Here is a 22,527-nt window from a genome sequence, read left to right as displayed (position 1 = left end):
ATTCATTTCTGCCGCTACTGTTGTTGCGGCTACTACTACTACTACTACTAGATATTACTTTATACTACCAATACTTCTCGTACTCGAGCGATTTGATCGATTCTCAAATGACGCATGATTGGTCTTAAAGACTCAGGCTAAGACTTACTCTGGTTCATGTTCATCGTGTTCATCAAGGCCATGGAAGCCATTGCATTCGGGTTCCATCCCGACGTGAACCCCCGTCGGGTAGCGAAGACTTAGTTCCAAGGTACCCATGTTTTGTTGGTCGGAAAGCGACGAGTGCGGACGGTTGTTTTGGGTATTCACGAAATTATACGCTGTAAGGTGAGAAAAATTAAAGAATACACGTTACAATCAACTTAAATGATATCAATAACAAAGTACTATGACATCATTTTATGTATATATATCCGCCCCCAAATCAAGTAATGTTTACCGTATTCTTGTATTAATCCCAATATTATTCAAGTGCACAAGAACTGTGGATAAATATCTTTCTTAAAGTGGCTAGAATAAGAACACCGATATTCAGTAGTAAAGCCAAGGAAATAAGGTGACAGACAGCTTTTGACAATGTCACGAAAAGCAATATCATCATCTTACCCAGCCTTCACAATGTTATGAAGCTCAAATAAACATGATCAGTTTTATGTAGGACAAAACTCCCGATATGAAAAATTCATGCTCGACGCAAATGCTGGCGGAAGTTAGAGACAACCTTGACTAGTTTGTCGCAACTGTTCAGAGCTTCCTGTGAACAACCTTGGAAGTATAAGACGCACGATGGAACTGCAGAGGCTCCACGCAATAAAGTCCTATCATCCTCATATGAGGCAGACCTACCATAATGTAGAACTGAACAGACAACAACCACGTATACATGTATGTTTTTAGAGGGGTGGAAAATAGTGAAATAATATTTATAAAATCTAGAAAAGTCGTCACCTTCAAAGAGCTGTGTAGTACATACAACCCGTTTAATACTGGAGAGGGGTAAATTTGTACCGAATGCGAATCATATAAATAAGACTGAATATCATTTTGATATGTATTCTACAGGCAAATCTTTACACGGCGCCACATTAGAGACATAAATCCAAGAGTCATAATTTTCCTCGCATATTTGAGAGTTGAATAAAAGGGTATATTATTAGCAGCAGAGTAGAAGGAATTCACATGATTTATCTACCCCCGCGAGCCCCTTCCTCTGACAAACATACAAAGTCGGGCCCCACAATATTTGTTATTAGTACATTGTATCATCAAATTATATTTAGAAAGTTGAGACACTATTATATTAAAGTTTCTTCCGAATGTGTACCAAACTAAGAAGTATGGACAGACCGTAGGAAAGGGAAGTCATTAAAAAATAATTCTATTCTCATATACGATTTCAACTTGTTTTCACGACCGATATAACCGAAGGAAAAGATGGTCAGTGGGACATGAAGAATAGAAGCAGGAGAAACGCTATAAATGGCTAGGTTAAATTAGGTAAGAGAGGCTGGACAGGACATTATTCTTTCTTGTGGAAGTGCGTTTTGGAGAGAGGGACAGAGATAGAGAGAGAGAGGGAGAGAGAAAGATTAGGGGGAGGGTGGAAGGAGGAGGGGGTAGGGTAGACTATGGTGTCAAGAGAAGGGTATATATAGAGGGCAGTACAGGAAAAGTGTCTCATCGACAAAAGATGACAGGTGATCATGGTTGCAGGAAATTTTTTGAAGATGAATGCTCATTGGAAATCACGGGATAAATGTCAAAGCAAAGCCCTCCTTATGCTAAACGTCTCTCTCTCTCTCTCACACACACACACACACACACACACACATATATATACATATATATAAAAGGGATCGACACCGAGACCATGAAGGCCTGTGAGAAAATGAATCCATACACTATATAGCCTTCAAAAGATGAAGGGAAATGTGAGCAATCTTCCAGAAAGCAAAACCGTGCATGTTGGCATATTTTCTTTATCTTGGTAAGGCTATCGTAACAGCATAGACGAAGATTTGAAACGACAAGTAACATTCTCCTGTGTTCTTCCTACACCACCTTTGTTGTCATTCTATATATACGAGCGAGAGAGGTGAAACCCACGCCCATGGCAATCAAATCTCCATGTCACTGCAACACTCAAGGAATATAATCTACGAGGCCAAGATTCGTTGACGATTAATGTAAAGAAAGCGAGTGAATTATTGATCCGCAAGAATGTGTAGAATGATTGTTTTGTAGATCCTAAAAGAATTTCACAAATATAAATCCAAAGGATCACCTTTCCTTGGAGGATAAGCCAAGACTAAGCTGTCCATCCTTCCTTCGTGACTGTAACGGCAGTCACCTACAATTCCAGTTCTATTGCTATATGCAGACGAATAAGTACCCTACAGGACCAGTACCCTACCACCCATAGCACAACCACCTCACCAGATTAGAGTCATAATAGAAACTGTGCTACATTAAATGTGAGGGCACGCAAGCGTTTCTCTAGGTCTGTATTCTCATTGAGGATAATTCATGTTGTAGGCCAGCCGGATAATGACTCAGGTTTCTCATTCTTCATCACTGCCCGTATGTAACCTACAGATTTTTCTAGCAAAAGAATACGAGATAAATAATGACCAGAATATATATACATTGTAGACGTCACTAATTTCCTGGTGACGTCACGAGGTCCTCTATGCGACAGTTGTCTTCGGGATGGTTCTCATGATCCAGTCGTGACAAGCTCGAATTGCCAAGGGAAATGCTTGGTGCAGTTTCCCGGCGACGAGCGGGCCAAACAGGGTGATGCATACGTCAGAGCTGCGTACACCCGAGCGAAACCTCCTCTAAATAGAACCACGAGAGGTGGGCTACATTAAACGCTTGCCCTATATATCCATGACGATGAATGATAAAGGTGATTACAATACTAGCAACTATCTGAACACACAACCAACTGGTAACGTCGTATTAAACAGACATAATTTTTCCAATTGTGCGTCGTTGTTTTTTTCCCTTTTCATAGATATTAGAAATGGGGGAAAATAGAGATGGGGTATGGAAAAGGACATTCTTAAACCTTATACCAGAATATTCCATTATGTTCTTAAACAATAGCTCAATTTATTGAATTCATAACTTTGTGATAATAATACATTCCATAAACATGATAATCATCGGTTAGTAGCTCACTTCAAGAATCTTTTGGGTCCTAAACTCATGATGCCACTTCTACAGAAGCCCCTATTAACGATTTTACTCCAAAATAGAATAAAACTCCAGTGCACCTGTTGCCAAGTTCTACTACAAATCGTAGAAACAATAATAATTCCTTATTTTATACCTCAGGCGCGGATCCAGGAGGGGGCCGAGCCGGCCCCGGCCCCCCATATTTTTTGACAACCTGCAGAAAAAAGTGTACTCTTTATCTTAATAGTAACTACGAAAAACAGAAAGAAAAGTAAGAAAGAGGTATTATATATATTTACAGCCTCGTAACGGCCGGCCCGACCCCGAAAGGAAACAAGAAAAAGATGAAGGAAAGAATTGAAAAATAGACTTAATATAAAAATTTTCGCTCGTGCTTCGCGCTCGCATTGCCTGTGTAATGAATCCCATTTAAGAGGATTAAATGACACTTCATATATCCAGTTCTGAAATCAATTTGCACACAATATTTTAGCTCGCACATCAAGCTTTCATTATTTTGTTTGATTTACACAAATTGTTATATCAAAATTTTCAGCTCGCGCTGCGCGCTCGCATTGTTTGATTTGTGAGATACTTATCCTGTTTGGAAATTCTTGCCAAAATTTGTCAAAATGCTTCTTTATTATGTCAGTATAAAAAAGAATTAAGCTCGTGCTTCGTGCTCGCATATAATTGTTTGAGACACACAGCTTAAATGTTGTTTATTTAGATAAAAAACGCGCTTAGACTGTTCAGTTTTCAAGTCGGAATATCAAAAATTTTGAGCTCGCGCTTCGCACTATCATTATTTAATTGGTGATACTTTTATCCTCTTCACTAATCACAAAAAACAGTCCTAATTGAGTCCCTTTTCACGTTACTATAATAAAATTTCGGCTCGCGCTTCGCGCTCGCATTGTTTAGTTGGATACTTATCTTTGTTCATGATTATAAAAACTGCTCAGAATCTTCAGTTTTAAGGACATAAAATATCAAAGAATTTTAGCTCGCCCTTCGCGTTCGCATTATATATTAAGACCACATGAGATACCTTATCTTGTTTATAACAATAAAAACTTACATATACTTAAGACTTCAGTCTTTAGTTAGGATTACCCCCTGAACCCCCCCAAAAAAATCAGATTATAGCGGCCAATCGAGAAAAATGTTAATGAAAATATTTTTTCGCCTCCCCCTATTGGCGAAAGCTGGATCCGCCCCTGTACCTGGTCATTCAAGAATGAGAAATCAAACCTATATTTGTAAAACTGATTAAGTAAACTATCGACTAATTATACTCTTCACGTCGTGATTTCGCTGGTGGTGAGGGAACATTTTTTATATTATAGATTAAAATTGAAGAAAAAAAAAATTCCATGAGTCAATAGAGAAAAAATGTTCATCTCCTAGTCACAGTCGTAATAAAGAAATGATAGGACGACATCTATTATTACTAGGAAGGAGAAAACCGTCGAACAAATTGATATGAGAATGTATCTGAGATTGACGTATAGACTTTATAAACATGTGGGGGCGTCGTGGTCATGTGGTTGAGACTCGTCTTTCAATCTGAAGGACGTGGTTCGACTCAAGGCCATGGCGTGTTTTCCTTCCGCACGAAATTTATCCACATTGTGCTGCACTCAACCCAGGTGAGGTAAATGGGTACTGGCAAGAATTAATTCATCCAAAAGCTGTGCGCACCGGAATCGGTGGACTAGCTTAGCCGAGGTAATATAGGAGCGCCTTGAGCACCTACACTCTAAAAAATATTGGTACAAAAGCTCCAAGAGGGTATTTATGTGTCCATTCAATAATGGGCATTTTTGGGTGGCATTTTTATTTATCCAGTCTGATGAAAACTTTGCCCATTCTAAAGTAATACCATGGTCACATTTGCTCTACGGCGAGTCGAAAACAGCCGTTTTATTCATTTTTATTCAAACCACCTATATAATTGCTGCTTTTTTTTAACCTCACTGGAAAATATGCTTCCTGCATTGGATGAAATAAAACTGCTCTAAATTGGTTGAACACATAATTACCCTCGTGCTGGTTAAAATTGCACCCTTTTTTTTACAATGGAGCAAGGTGGATAGGTGTGCTATACAAATCCTGTATTATTTATCATCATTATAAATTGATTTTTGTAGCAAGGTTTGAGATGCATTTTCGTCAAATCATACAAATGATTTAGTATTAATATTTCGTCGATTAAAGTTTCTCTAAGCGCTTTATGATTTGCGATAAATAATACCCGAAAATAAGTGATTATTGATTACAATTAGCATTGGTTAACGAATCAGAATCCATTGCCATTTACGGAAAGGCACTTTGAATGAGCTAAGAGAAGAATGGTATCTTAAGCTAAAGGGAAATTAATGAACATGACCTTATAATTTGTAACATCACTAACCAATAATAATTGTGCATTCCATACATAGCATTATGCAAAATCAAAGACTTTAGGCATGTCTACCGAAGATGATACATGCATAGCTGGGTTGCATGTATAGACATATCATAAAGTGACGTCTTTGTGTAATAATGCGTCCTGTATTTGTCAGTCTAAACACCTGTCTCCATACCCAACCCTTACCTCATGCATATTACAACATAATGGTCTCTATTTATGTTTCACCCCCACCCGATATTTGGCGTTGTTTTACGTGTACTACATATCTTTTAATTACATGATCTGTCAATTGTTAAAGTTTTGGAGAGGACATATTTGGACAGAAATAGCTTTGACAACATTGGAACGTGAACTGTCTGAAAATGAGTGGATTTTGGTGAGGTGAATATTCTAGGTTTGTTGAACATATACAAGTGTACAATTTAGTCACATGCAAAGGAGAGACTCGGTGATGTCCCTCACTCAATATTTTTTTTATTGTTTGAATTAGACACTATTTCAATTTTTACAGATTTGACAGTATATAAGGACCAACTTGACTGAATCATTAATGGTAAACAATGGTAATTCTACATGTTTAGAGAGAAATAAATCTTTCTTTCACAGGACAATGAGGAGAAAATTAGAATATTTCATAAAATAAAATACAAAAGAAATAGTGAGTGAGTGATGTCATCAGTTCCCTCATTTGTATACCGACCAGGATGTGTGTATAACTATTTTGTGAAATTAAGCGAAACTTAAAAATGTCATAACTTTCTTACTTAACATCAGAATTTGATTAAAATTTTCGATTTATGCTTTTTTGATTTTCTCTTTTTACTCAAATCAACTATTTGTTTGGGTGAACTTGTCTTTTAACTATGCGTAAAAAAATGAAATATGTAGCTTTTGGGTTTCCATTTCTTTTAAATAAATGACTGCATTTCAATAATTGATTAATAAAACAATGGCGCATGAATACCAATAATAATGATACGAGGCTCGTCGATATTGAAAATTATGAAATGAGACAGTAAGTTTGGTCCTAAAATGCCAGATATCGTAAATTTTGAATGGTTTACGAGTCTTTTAATATTTCTTTTTTTTATGTATATTGCAGGTTGCTCTAACCATGCTCACATGGTCCCATAGCTTGTCATTTTATATTTGAGATTTCAGTTGAACATTCGTTTTTATGATACGCCGAAAACATTTCGATAGTATACCCTGAAAGGAAAACACTCCTTAGAGAAACGCTACTTAGATAAAAAGTGACATGTTATCTATGATCAATGTTTAATTTCTGTGAATCTGCTTTTTATGAGTTTCCAACATACAATGCTGTACAAAGCTCATCTGTTCTACGCACTATAGATAATACAACATTGACTGCCTAGCAACGCGTAATATAATCGATTTTTCGACTGGGTTCTCCCAAATCTGACATTTCCGATAATAATTTGATGGATTATATTCCTCCCATGTGCATCCGGATCAACTCATTAACAAATTGCTACTACTATCCCATTTCACTCACAAGACATTTTGCTTTACCCGGAAACAGATGTCAGACAATGAATTATTGTGCTCATCAACGTGCTTCTTTTGGCAATTATATTAAGGATCAATGAGGTGATCATGTTTGACTCTTTTCCATGAAATTATAAAAATATCATCCCGTAAATAAAATTACTAGACCTTATAACTATTCATCATGTGTATTTTGGGAGTACGTTTTTAATCCACGAAGTAGAAATAGAGATCGCAAACCTGATACAACAGGAAGAAAATGTTGTTTTAGTATTACGAGGTCATATCAATACCAGCTCTATCAGAAGAGCAAAACAAAAAGGAGTAACTTTTGTCAGAATCTTTACTAGTTAACATAAATCATGCGTCTATGATAGTATTTTTTCAAACTCATTTTGCTTCTCTCCTTCAATTCTTTCCTTAAAAACTGGGCTAGTTCAATGCAATTACAGTCTGATGATCATGAATATAGTACTGGTGAGGTAGACGGTAAAGATGATGACCATTATGATTATGATCATCATCATCAATATTACTCTCTCTTATTTTAATTAGTAGTAAACGTATTATTAGCATTATTATTGTTATTCATAATATTATTATTATTATCATTATTACTATTGCTTTAATTATTATCATTATCATTAATATTATTGTTATTAACACTTATTAATTTTATGACCTTCATCAACATCATTATTAAAATCACCGCCACTATTATCAAGGGCCAACATCATTATGCAAGGCTAGGAGGACCTTATTTCATAATAATACTTTTTGTAATACTCTTTGTGGCTAAATTGACTGGTATGAATTATATATTTTAAAAGGAATTTATAACTATATATATATATATATATATATATACATAGATACATACATATAATTCAGTTACATTTAGTATCGATTTTTCAAAATCTTACTGCACATCCTTTTAAATTGTTAGAAATGTGATTTTGTTAAATGACTTTGATTAACAAATTGCCAAAAAGAAAGAAAGAAAGAAAAGGGACAAGATGAACTCAAGTAATGGCAAACTGCCGATGTTTGGATGTATAAGTACAAATTGACAGCTAAAAGTGTTATGTTTGAAATCGGTAAAAAGAATCATGCTGAATTGAATAACATTCGTATTGAAAGTAATTTTTTACAAAATCCAATGTCATATTCAAATCACTGATTGACAAAGCAGAGAACGAAAGTAAAAAAACCCCAAACTATCAATGGTTAAAAATGTGGGCTGACTCCATTCTAATGTTACCATGGCAACGGATGAAATAAAGTTTGATACAATTAACCCCTGTTTCACCTCTGAAGTTTTCGTTGTCGCTAAGTTCTGGACTCTGACGGAAATATCCCATATAAACAGCTTTAGAGTAAACTAATCCTATAAGTTCTCACCTTCCATGTTTAGACCATACAGCATTTGCATGACAAAAGGAATTATCTATTTTCAGACTGATTAGAAAATTGCTCTTTAATGCAATTGTATTCAGAACAATAGATTTACTCTAAATCTTGTATACACACATGTAATTACAATGTCTCTGGGATGAATAAATAATTAACAAGAGCCTACATCATTGCTGGCTTACATGGCATGTATTTTCTCGCTCGGTCGCTACATTTTCTCAAAAGTTTATATGGGTACGTCGGAACCAACCCCTGTATGTTGCTAGTATCGTCACCCCGGTCGTGAAAAGAACTTTCATCCATCTTGATAACCAGAGTAGAACATAATAATATCAACTCAAGTTTAAAATTGGCTTTCGAGAAAGTTAAGTGGCAAGAATTCAGATTTTTATGTTCAGTGAATTGCTTTAAGAATTTGTAAAATGAATCATTTGTCTATTTACCGGGAGTTTTGCTTCCTTTAATTGTTTGAACGGTGATTTATGGTCACGTTTTCTAAAACGAGGGAATGATTGACAGCGACCGACAAAAATTAATTAGATGGTGACCTACTAGTTGGGATCCATGGTTAAATAATGGTAATTCCTTTGAATATACGCTATAAAAACTTTGTCACACAACCAAATTTGATAATGTTCATTTAAACCAATATTTAAAGAAAAGGATATCGTAGGATATCTACCGCAAAAAAAAAACATTACCCTTTTTTTAAAGGGTTCATACTAGTATAAATTTATTGTTATCCTTGTTATTTACATTTTCAAGGCATTAGGAAAATATCAGTAGCAATATTCACAGCCCTATAAAAATTCAATTAGTATAACATTATGTAATTAAACATAATGTGCAAAAAAGTTTTTTCTGATGTTGAAAATTGTAAAAAAAAATATAGCATTTAAATTATGTTAACATATAACGGTTACTGATCACATTTTATCTAACAAATAATTACTTTAACCATTTAATTTCAATGTCATCGAATCAGGTTTCCTTATAGATTTTGTATTCTTGTCACCTCTTGGTACGTGAGTCATATAACCATGATGAGGTGACCTTTACAAAAGGTGATCTATTTTTTGTCGTAAAATACTTAATCTGAGCACCCTTGAATGTTTCAAGGCCTGTTATAACCGATTCATAATAATCCCTAAGAAAACTTCATGACGATAACTTAAGTCATTTTAACTGTTTATAGAAACACAGAAAACACTGCCTTTTTGTTTTAGAAAATAAAGAACAAATAATTAAAAAAAGTACAGTTACAGTCATTTGCACATTCATGTTAGTTAAACATTAAAATTATTACTATATCGATATAAAATTTATTTTAATTTCACTTTAATTAATTTCTTCATTGGATTGTAAACGAAAATTTCAATGACAAAAATTATCTTTAAACCCTTTCTAATTAATCATATACAATGTATACGTGACATTCGTGCATTCTTTTCAGAAGAGAAAACAGTTATAGTCTATATTGATGTATATTAAGATCATTGTCCACAGTGACTATTAAATGAGACATTTATGAATAGACTTTGTTTGTAAATGCGATATCTGATTCTATTAAGATACGATTTGCATAAATTATGACTATTGCGGAAGTGACATTAAGATGACACAAAATCAGTTACATCTAAATCACGCAATTACCCTATAGCATGCTGAAGAATAGAAGACACCCAAACGGGAAGCCATTTTACCTATACCATCATTCCAATCGTCTTGCATGCTTACACTAGAATAAAAAAAATGAAAAAGTTTTATTTCGTTGGCAAACCACCAACATTAGTTTTGTTTGGCAATTAATGTGGCTTCGAAATTTGTTCCTCATTTTCACGTAAATTTAAAGTTCAATCTACCAAACCTTTTTTGTGCAGAATTCGACTTATTTCTAATAATCTAGAGACTTGATGATTTTGCTGAAGGTGAGGAAACAATAAGGTTTTCATATTCTCACACCAGGAAATGTAATACAAAACCTTACCTTGTAGAAAGTTTGAATGTAATGCCAGCAATGATAAAACATTTCTAAAAATCACAATATAATTCAAAATGCAGGTTTACCTCAAGGGCGTTAAATATCTCCGTGGCAACACAACTTATAAAAGGATATAGTCGTGCTCCCAAATGAACTGTCCTCACTGTCACGATCCAGAGAAGGTATCGACAGGGAATCTACTAAAATGTCTGCTGCAATGATCCTTATGCTTTACCAGCCGACTAGTTTGCAGACGTACAGTGATCCCCTTACTTTGTGCCTTACAAAGGAAGGGGGCACGGTGAGGTATTAGATGGGCCTCTTGTAGCCGTTCGTCGGGGAGATAGAGAAGGGGGAATAATTCAGCCTTCCACGGTTCTATGATAAGCCATCCCCTGCCATTAGGGCAAATGAGAAGTGAATTAGGTTGAGCTTACATCCGTGTCAATCGCACCGTACACACCCTTATGTCCCGACATCTGTCTTTTCCCCTTCACCCCACGGGGAAAAAAGACGGGAAGGGGTAGTTTCTGACCTTAGTGACTCGGGCTTCCGCCACAGTGTTAGTCTCGTTTATCAGACTGACTTTGATCACGTCCAATGGATCAACTGTATTGCCATTCATAGACCAATCACTAAATTGGATTACATTATGCCATAAGGAGTGTTGCTCGAGACAAAATGTATCCCTTTCCCTTTATTTCAAACCCCTCTCCCGGATGACCATACTTACATATGCACGGTATCATGTACAAATATTCAGAGGCCCCCAATAAACCTTCGACGCATTTACAACATGTCCCGTTTCCGAGGGTGCTGGGGGAGCTTTATTAGCACCTCTCAAGGTTTGTCAGGGGGTTGCTGCGTGTGTTATACACAATATGCAGTACCCCCTGGGAATCTCCGTTTAATATGCTGAAAAAATAAAAATGTAACCAAATTCTTTTGAATTCTTTAGTGAAATTTCCCTTTTTATTTTCTGCTTGTAAAATATTTCCTGACCAAAATCACATTCGTGTTGGCTTGTCAATTTTTTTCTTCAAAACCAGCACCCCCTATAGTGAACCATCAAATTTCGTAACATCGATTTTATATCTCTAAGAAATATCTTTGAAGCTTGTATAATTGGTTCACATTTAGAAGGCCTAGAAGACTTAACAGTGATTGTGTGAGTCTGACAAAAAAAATTGGATCTTGTAATCCCTTTCCCCGCCGACTTGTCTGTAAAAGTCACTTCATTGTTACAGGGATTTCTACATTGTATACAAGTTACTATGTGCGTTATAGTGTTGCTCCCAAAGAGTTATATAAATGGTTGCTCCTAATATCAAGTTTCGGTGATTATAATTGACGGTGTCTGTTATATACAAGTGGACAATAAAATATTACATTGAATGATTTCGAATGCATGTCACATGATACATTCAGCCTAATTGGCTGCGATATGTGGATATTCTAATAAAATCTTAAAACTTGTTGCATTTCGCTACAATTGCTTTATTTATATCCCCTTGAACTTAGTGTAATATGCATGTGAAGCTTTTTGTATCTTTAATATCTGAGTTAGAATGATCATGGTAATAATGAAATGAATCATGTCTTGCATCCACTTTCAAATGTTAGGTCTTCCCCATAGTACTCATTTTCTCTGAACTGATTTTAACTATAACTATTAATAACTAATTTAACTATAGATAATATGATATAAGTTGGTGAAAATGGGTCTTTGCAGAGGAACATAAAGTTTCTTGATTCGTTGATTAGGGTAAAGTGAGCAAGGAAATATTCCCAAAAGGGCAAGGTAATGAAAAGATAAGTACGCAACACTTCATTTTGATACGATGGAAGACGAAAACGAAGGTTCTTGGAATATGGCTAAAGTTCCAATTGGTCAAATTATTTATTAGCAAGTCAAGCAACTCAAGTGACATCGACAGATGATTACTCTATTTAAACAAATTGAAGAAAATATACATTCGTTACTAATTCTTTATATCATATCAAACAGAGTTCTTAAGTTTGATAATGTACATCCTTCACCAAAATTTTGTAATTATGACAATACACCAAAAATGAATAACGGATTTTGTATACTAGACCTCACGAAATAATTTAAAAACGACGTATTGAATAAATCAATGAAGAACAGAAGTTACCGAAAAAGTGTATTAAGACGTTTTACAAAGTAAAGATTACAGAACAGTATCCAATAAAAGTCCATAAGATAATACTTACAAAGCTAAGATGGCAATATTTTAGCAAAAATAATATTCCAGTTTAATGAATTCATGATTGCCAATAAAAAAAGCTTTTAACAAGTCTTAACATGGGGTAAAAAGAGTATTGAATGGTGTTTTATAACTTGAATTGTGACTTGGCAACATACTAGCTTTCCTCAGACCACGAGTTTCCTTTATTTCCGGAGATAAGATACGGTCTCTCTCGGCAAATATCGGCCAGATAGTCTTAAAAACCCAGTCGGTGACATTAACATATCAGATAATGGCAAGATAAAATAGGCTTATGACCTGATATAGCGTTTGCTCTTTAAAATCTTGTAAGAATGAAAGTGAATGCAGATGCTTTTAGGAGATAAATATGTGCTCTTTGCTAGTTGCCTAATGTGATATTTGCTTTGTTTTAAAACTTGATTATAGCTATATTGTTATATAGATCATAATTATATGAAATACTTGGTACTGAATTTAATGATTCGATACTTTCAATGGTAACAAGTTTGATTTTGATCGCGAGGTCGCTTCTCGTACCACTAAACCACAAGGCATTGGGAAGCAGTGCATAATTTGTTACTTCTTGTTTGTTACGGAATGTATTCCTAATGAAGGGAAATGGAAGCAATAGCAACATCATTTGGAAAGCGTTACAATGGCAAGAAGGACGCACAAGGTCAAGGTGACAGGGTTTTGTTGGCCGATCTGTTTTCCTCGTGTCTACCCACTTGAAATAACTTCACCAACTCTGTTGCTATATCATGAACACCCGTTAGACCCATCAATGAGTGTAACAAAATCCACACTATGCTATATAAGTAGAACACTAACTTGGTGGCAAATGCATGCAGAATTGGCATCTGATCAGGTGGGGCGGTGCGTTTAATTTGGATATTTATAGCGACATCCCAGCAATTATGATTTCCTCTCATCGGGAATGGGCAAAGAAAACCATAGTTTGACAATATTTGAGAAGTGGAGTGAGAAAACAGCAATTCATAGACTGTATCTCTCGGCAACGGTTTTCCCCCGATGGGTTCGCATGCTGATATGTATCGTATTAGATGAGGAAGAGAATACACCTAATTTGAATACACCTAATTTCTCCTTCCTCCTCTATTTTTTTCCTTCTCCTCCCTTTTCTTGATTTAAACCATGTCCCCTCTCCTTTCATATCGATAATGGATCGGGATCAAGGAATAATTAAAATGAAAAAAAGTTGTAAATAATCAAATCATGGGGCAGTAACTCCCTGCCCAGAGGCCCCCCCTTCGGTAACTTGCACAGAGGGGAATCAAGAAATGCTTAATCCTGCCTTGTCATTTGCTTCAGGATATCTTGTGGTTTTCTTTACTGTAGCTTTACCGTCGCTCCTATTCTATAAAGTAAGCCTGAATAAAAATGATATTTTCTTTTGTGATATACCAGACAGCAGGCACCCATTGGACTGAATCATATTACCAGGGGCCCCTTGTATATAGAGAGTATTTAAATAAACCCTGACTCATTGAAAGGGGTACCGGAGAAGGCAAAATCCTTGCATGGAAACACACGTATTTCATGCATACCGCCGTTTCTTTCACAGCCTAAAAATAATGGACTGGCAAACTTTAAAGTCTAAAAGATTCTCAATACATCTCAGAGCATCCACAAACAGAGTGATGATGAAGGAGCCCCAATTATTTGACCTCGATGATGAATAAAAATATGCGAATGACTGTTTTTCTCTTTCTTTTTTAGTTCTGTTAATACTTAAATCTGGATTTGTGCACAATCGTTCTGTCCATTGTTCTACGAGACCGCTCCTAAATCAGTTGGTTCATTATCTTTTAAGATTGTAGATCTTTATTATTATAAGTATTCAAATCAAAAGAAGGCACATTACTTTATCAGTCCTATTACTTTTATTTAAATTGTTTAAGATCTGGAAAGATGATATCGTAATAGTAGCAAGATTTTAAGAATGGTTTTACAAAGCAAGAAGTGCCCCCCCCCTTTCTTTCAGATAAACGGGTTTGGGTTCAATCACATGATGCATGTAGAATAAATATATCGTACGCTCTCATACATTACGTTCCCCTTACAATTGTCAGTTTAAAAGTTTATAGTATTTCACACACATTGAAGGAAGTGTGTAAACAGTAAGGCTTTATCGCGAGTTGAAAAAAGAAGGAAATCAATAATTATGAGGAAAGTGCGGAAAGGGGGACAAATGATTAATAAACAAATTTAACGTCACCAAAACTACAGATCTCAAAGTGTTCGAATAAAACGGGGGAAATACTGTAATTTCCATAAGTAAGAACTCAATTGCTTATTCTGTCAACAAACTATTTCAGATGGTAGAAAAACTTGTGTATATTCGATGAATGATGGCGCTCTTGCACATCCATTCGCTATTCCTCCTTCACTCATTAATCATGACAATGAAACAAAATGACAAAAAACGATATCATGTACAATCAAATAATGATATACCCTCTCCCATTATTGCCCCTCAAATAATAATAATGATAAAAATAATATTAATAATAAAAAGCCAACACCCAAAAAGTAGCACCTAAACAAAAATTGAATTAATATTCAATTTGTTCAGAAGATTGCCATCATGGCAGTCATGTTCATTATTTGATAAAATAGAAATAAATAAGTAGTTTAAGTATTTCAGAAATAAAGCATTTCACATCTACTGAAGATGTTCGATAATGAAATAAAGTCTCATATACACTTACCTTTTAGACAACAAAATACAGTTCCTTATATTCCTCAGTAAAATAAATAAGAAATGCTCGTGATAAAAAAGTCCAAATAACTATACAAAAGGTCTCAAGCATTTCAATCGAGTATCAGGACCTCGAAATGAAACATGCAGTTTCAACATGTTAAACGATTGTTCGCGTCTTCGATTGTTACCATTTGATATAGATTGCACAGGTTACTTTGTCCATTTTCATTTCTCAACTGATCCTCCAATTTAGGAGTTTTGTAAGGTCCACAGAAAACCGTAAAATAAACGGCATAAAACTTACACTGATATGATTAGGCACTTCCTATTCAATAATTCACTGTCGTAATGCCAATTGTTATGCATTGGTGAATTTATGCAATAATCACAAAGTAAATCTGCTTAAGGTGAGTATTTGTGGTTTACATGAAGTTTTCAGGATTTTACACACCGTTAAACGATTGTCGTTTGGTAGGTCAATACCACATATGACGTCACTCACCACATGAATTGGCTTATAGCGAAAACGACAGTTATTCAACTATTTGCTTCTTTGTGGTTTTCTTTAGCTAGAATTGATATACATTGCCTCGGACTGTCAATAGAGTTTAATGCAAACGTGTGAATTAAGAGGGAGAAAGGGAATAGTACAGCGATACAGATGATTAAACAAAATGAAAAAAATCAGTCAAATTCATTGTGTATATACTAATTGCAAACTGCTACTTTACATATAACTGCATCAAATACGTTCAGCTTCCATCAGAATATTTCAAATCTTACCTCCGAATAATATATTTGAAGAATGATTAAGTTCTTTTTTTACTTTGCCCAAATTTATATCATAAATGTTAGATATTTGATAACTTTTAGATCCTTTTACATATCATTATCCAATATTCAAAGTTTTGCTCATTAAGTTCTGGATTTAATTAAATTTTTCAGATGTGTTTCTGACTCACACACGTTGATTTTCGAAACTAAGTGACTTCTAGAAGAAAGTGTGTCATCCGACCTCTAGGACAGTTCCTTCTGTATATCATTCTATTTTTAAACTTCGAATGTGGCATTCCTACTGCCTTGTGCATCCTGCATTTCTACAGCAGAGGTTGTATTATGGACTCCTATCGAATTGCTTACTGGTATCAATAGCGAACACCTGATACTTTCAATGAAATCAAACTTCCCCAATTTAGAAGTTATCTTATTTCATGCTATTTTAGGCAGTAATTATTGCTACTTAATTAGTTTGCCATCACGTCAAAGTACAAATTATGCATTTCATAGATTAATTCGTTTCAATGATTTAACTTCACATGAAATAAAAAGTAGGTCACTAAAGTCTCATGAATTTTCTTCCACAGAAAACATATTTTCAGACAGTTCTTACATCTACTTCGCATGTGCAAATATAGTTCGTAGTTAATGAAACGCTACAACTTGCATAGATTAACCAGTGAGGTAGGAGTTTAATCCTTCCCTTAGTGAACGGAGGAAATAATGGCGCGAAAATATTCATCGGGTAATGCGGAAAATTGAAATAATTCTACATATTTTTTCGATTTCCTGATAAGTTTTGTCTTAGTTATTTTTCGTCATTTAGATTTTAAGCATTAGAGATGAATTATTTACATGTCCATGAATAGGGAATCTTCGCCGCGCGACGCACGAAAGATTCGAGAACACAGTATTTGTATTGAAAATAGCTGTCAAATGACAAAGTACAGCTGGGAGGTGTTTGTCGAAAATTGGGGAATCTGAACAGCAATATCGTCCTAAGTTTCGGAGCTTACGAAAACGATTGCAAATATATCATTTGTCCAGAGTCCAGGGGAGCGTTTCATGAAAGGACTTGTCGGACGTTTTATCCGACAAGTCCCATTTTATCCGACAGTTACCATAGGAACAGTGCCTCTCAGCCAATCAAATTCATGGAAAGATGTCAGATCTGACAACTTGTTGGATGAAAATATTGATGAAACGCTCCCCTGGACGACACTGCTGTTTTAATTCACCATTTTTTCGACAAAGTCTTCTTAGTTGTTCTTTGTCATTAGACAATACATTTTCTCTGATCTTGAACCATCCGTACGTCGTGGAGCGACAACTCATTAATGATAGAGTCACACCAACAAATTCGAGATTTGAAACCGACCCATGGGGTATTGGATATTACGAAATAGATGTTGAAGGTTCGAAGTTGGTTTCTCTTGTGTGGCTGAGGAATCATATAACAATAGGACTAAGCGCCAAACGAAATATTATCATTTAAATCCGCAATAATGCATTTTTTTAGTTTTTGGCAAACTTATTTATGACTCATCATTATTTTCTTTGCTTTCAAAAGGGAGAGTCAGTTCATTTACAATTATAAAAAAAATAATATCTCACGTTAATACTTCCAATTTTTCTAAAATCTAGAGATTAAAAAAATGTTTTCATATTTTATATGTTTTTATGTTTCATAAATGTCATGGTGAAATTCTTTTTAAAGTAAGTAATCACTGGCCTTTACAATTGTTAATTTCGTTCATATCACATATTGATCAATGCCATTATCTGCATCTTAAAGCTCTACGAGAAGTTTTCCAGAGGTTGGTATGTTTTTATTTTAGTATATCTATTTTAACATCGTCTAGTGGGTGTGTGTGTCTGTGCACACATTCTGTGATGGATTGTGACACTTGTAGGGCAAAGTTTCATCGATGTATTTGAATTCATTTCTGGAGCCAGGTACTAGGGAATCAAATATATTTTGCGTACTTTGCCTCACCACGCATTCATTATAGAAACCCTTTGCATAGCCACTTAAAAAGAAATGCCTGTAGTTGCAGTAAACACTGATTTCATGAGAAAGTCTGTAAAACCAGGCTTAATTGTCAGAATATCATCGAGGATCTAGATCTGGTACAGTTACATAAACTGAACTTTGTGAAATCTTGAAATCTACGCTGAAAAACTTTCACACTGAAGATCACCAACAAAGAAAGGCACACGTGGGACAGTGTATTATTATTGCTGGAAGAAAGACCCGACGGAAGTGACCGAATCCGCGCTCATTTTGTTCATTTCTTAGCAATTACACAATTTCTCCCAGAATCCTTTGGCACATATTTCTTATTCAAACAAACAGACACTTGGATGGTCATTATATTAGATTCTATAAAAAGTCATTTTGAGATCGTTACCAAAACTGGAATTTATCTTTAACTTACAAAAGAAAGCAAAGCTGTAAAAAATTAAGACCGAAACATCTTTCGTACGTGAAAATATTCATGTTTTCAATTAAGCGTCAATCATTTAATGTTCTATCAATCAGATCGACGACCACCCCCTTCATTTCCATTTTCACAATGTAATGTTTAAACAGGATGAACAAGGCAGGAAAAAGTACACTTCATGGTATAAAACAAATCGGCGTATTATTCATGCTATTCCAATCAAATAAACTTCCTAAAATGTTTGAGTCACTTTTCTAGGTTTTTAATTAAACGCCCCTCATACTTCCTCAAATATGCAACAACAACAAAATCCAATATGGCTCCAATAGTTTAGTACACATTCGTATACATACCAAAAGTGGGGAAATATCGATTTCAAAATATCCCAGACGAGAATATGAAATATATATCGCATGCAAACGGAAGTATCTCCTAAAAATCCTTAATTTTATCAGAGACATCTAGCTAAGTAACCATGGCAACAACATGGGAAATAGGATAACCAGTCCGAAGATCTGCCACCGATTACAATAATTGCAAATTCATGATCACCCAGGGATCTCTTATGGCAAAAAAAAATACGGAGAGTAAAGGAATTAGCGGTATGACATTCACATGACAGTAGTATTTTTAAAGCCGACTGCGTTGTCGTTTCATTGGAACATAATAAAGCCCATATTCATGGACCTAAGATGGGGAATGTAAAAAACAAATGTGTTGAAAAACATTAGTTTCAAAATTTCAAATTGTGAGCGCTTAAAATTCTTTTGAAAATATTGGTCAAGGCATTGGATTACAAAAATATATTTTTCTATGTGAATGAATATGACTATGACTAACATAAATAACGCGTAAATATGCGATATGTGTTTGGGACCTAAAAGCATGAATACTTCGCATCATTTGTAGCATTAAAAAATCTTCGGGCCTTATGACTTGAGTGACTTATTTGTGTTTCAAGATAAAAAGAGAACCTGTTAAAACAAATAATATATTTAATAGCAAATAACTTATCGACATACACCATTGAAATTCTTGAATTATATTATTCAAGATTCCAGATCACATAGAGACCGAATAGGGATTCATGAAAATGAAAAATTTGGGCCATGTTCTACATCATCTCATGAAGACGACGATTGACTCCAATTTCCGAGCATGACGTGTATGAACTATTGTTAACCACAATTACAAAGAGCAAAACCCTCAAGGCAAATCAAATGGGAGGGGAACTTGTTAATGCAAAATCTTTCCCATCTCAAAGATTCTCAAACGAATTGATCCCAATAACTTAGAATTCATGAATATGATTTAAAAATAGGCCAAACTACTAAATTCAGAATACACCCCTAGAACCCGTTGTCTAAAGAAACTGGTTGTACAAATAACAAAGACAGAATCAATCAATCGATTCAGAAGTAAACGATTAATTGATGAGATACCAACAGCGTGACGAGACCACAATGTAAAGATGAATGCACGAAACCTCCAACTACTGATGAACGTCCAACTTCTCAAAGAAAATAAAACACATGACCTTGTACCACAAGGACCATCCTAGCATCAGTATGAACCAGGGACACGGATGGTCATACTTAACATGTTCTTGTTGACAACCAATCATTGACCGGAAGTACACTGTATTTCTTTTACGCTATGCGCGAAGGTCAAACAAGTATGTAGATAAAACCTATAACGGACCTAGTCTTGATGAGGATCTTGTGTGATGTTAATAGACTATACATTGCTAATAACTGGTAATTTCGAATGGGCATGATTCTACTTCCAATGAACGAGCTTTATAGAGTAATTATGATATATCAATTTGGGAGGACTTCGTTCGAAAGGAACTGGTTTGTATACTCACATGCACTGCATTCTCTTCCCTGGCATATACTGTTACACCATCCTCTGGTGGCCAAGCGATCTGCAATGTCTTTGGCGGCTTTTAGCTCTTCTCTAGCCTTTTTATTATAGACATACCGTTCTGCCATGATATGTTTGATGAGAAGAAGTGCCCGAGACAATGCATCGGCAAATGCCCAGGTCTCAGTTTAGGAAACGAGAGTAGAAGAGGCACAGGAATATGACAAATGAAACTTCTCTTGCTATCACACTTTACCCCTGTCGTAATGGAGAGTTAATGACGGAGGAATAACTGTAGTGTAGCTTCCTGCTCCTGGCTATCTGTTCTTCAAAAACCAGCCTGTCACTTGAATAAAAAGACTTTACTTCCGGTGAAAAGTTCTGTCAGAATTTGGGTCAAACGTAAATACGAAAAGAATCCAAGAACAAATTTGGTATCAAGAAGAGAAGACTCGCGAAATAGACGCATCAATCAATGTTACATAGGATGCTGATGAAGAAAAGTGTAATCCCATGGTAATAGACCCCCGGAGTACGGGTGTCTATGCTCTGTTTCACAGTGCCTGGTTCCTGCACTTCGGATCCGTTGTCACTGTCCCTTGATTTCAGTACAAGGGAAACTGGGATGACAACATGAATTCAAAACCTTCCTCAAGCCGAAACCATCTCCCCAAGGTTCATCAGTTGATTCACGGTACCTCCGATCGTGAGCACGTAGGCAGGAAATACAATGACAGATAAAAAAGAATTGAAACCCTTGGCAGTCCAACACTTGAATATTTTTATCCTTTAATATATCATACTTGCTTGGGAAGAAAGCATTCCCCGTTTGCAAACAAAATGACAGGTTAAATTCACCAAACAGAACAAGACCCCTTACGAATCGACTTTGATTATTTATGGTTACTTTGACCTAGTTATATTAAACAAGTCAAGGTCCGATTTGTTCCTCGCTGACATGAATAATTTCTCATTCCTACACAGGAATTGAAATTATATGAGATAATATTCTTGTATTCACTCACCAGATTGCAGCTTGTATGGCAACGCTTATTAAAATGAAGAGCTACTTAGACGGGTGAGGGGATATCGCAAGTTTTTGCCAACTCGTTTAATCTTTTGAGCCCACACAAGTCCCTATTTCAAGCCAGTTTATTTGGATTTATGTGCTCCAACACGTTCACAGTTTGAGTAGGACAGAGTGTTTACATCCAATTATGGCAGGTTTTTTTTGTAGCATTGCACAGAAAGGGAAATTATCTAATTGGCCAAGTAGCAATAAAGAACAGACCTATGTGGCCCCCGATGTGTATCTCAAAGAAGTGACAGAAAAGCTTTAGAAGGTCTCCTTTGCCAATTTTCTACCTTTTCTGAAACAATGATCATCAATGAGTCACTTACATAATGGCCAAGGTCAAACAGTTACATCACCGGGCAGTTTTAATATCATTCGACCACTTAAATTACTCTCATATGAACTGTAATTGCTAGAGGCGATTGGTTCGATATATTGATATGCGTAAAGGTTATTCATTCTTTTGCATGATAAATATTGTTATTATAAGGTGTACATATCGCTATATCCCTATTTAAATGTTTATCAAGTAGGCATGTGTAAGTGTTAATCAGGTGCCCATTAAAAAATAAACCAGTTTTAAACCTGTATTCTCTGAGCCACCACATTAAATGGAATTGTAATAACAATTAATATTTACGCTTAGACTTTATTTTGCATTGGTTTGCACTAATTAGCAACGATTAATGTGATAGCTTGATTAGCTCGATAAACTTTGAAGTTTTCAAGATAATGAAATGAGATACATCGAAGTAACGATAACCCTTCCAGATTATGATTCATTTCCTAGTAGTAATGAGGCTAACAGTTGGTCAGTTGGGTGATATTGAAAAAATGAGGGGAACCATTTCCTTCCTGAGCAGAGGACATATATGCATGGAAGGATAACGTTATAGCAAATGCT

The 22,527-nt window shown here is 35.4% G+C and overlaps 1 protein-coding gene across 3 annotated transcripts in view; it reads right to left on the bottom strand.

Moving 5' to 3' along the window:
* LOC121426418 (proton channel OTOP2-like) overlaps nt 1-21,368 on the bottom strand; it is a 33,631-nt gene extending 12,263 nt beyond the window's left edge. Inside the window, exons 1-2 of one of the 3 annotated variants that reach the window (XM_041622718.1) lie at nt 20,550-21,368; nt 149-320 (exon numbers count right to left, since the gene is read on the bottom strand). In XM_041622718.1, the coding sequence (XP_041478652.1) occupies nt 149-320; nt 20,550-20,676 (299 nt within the window). In that variant the 5' untranslated portion in view covers nt 20,677-21,368. Of the gene's footprint in view, nt 1-148; nt 321-2,284; nt 2,427-10,591; nt 10,985-20,549 lie in introns of those variants that run through there. The other 2 variants (XM_041622732.1, XM_041622726.1) reach the window with 2 other exon arrangements.
* Nucleotides 21,369-22,527: the final 1,159 nt, after the last annotated feature.

Source organism: Lytechinus variegatus, chromosome 1 (assembly GCF_018143015.1).
Source record: "Lytechinus variegatus isolate NC3 chromosome 1, Lvar_3.0, whole genome shotgun sequence".
In the NCBI taxonomy this organism is placed as follows: Eukaryota; Metazoa; Echinodermata; class Echinoidea; order Temnopleuroida; family Toxopneustidae; genus Lytechinus; species Lytechinus variegatus.
This window is presented reverse-complemented; position numbering and strand designations above follow the sequence as displayed.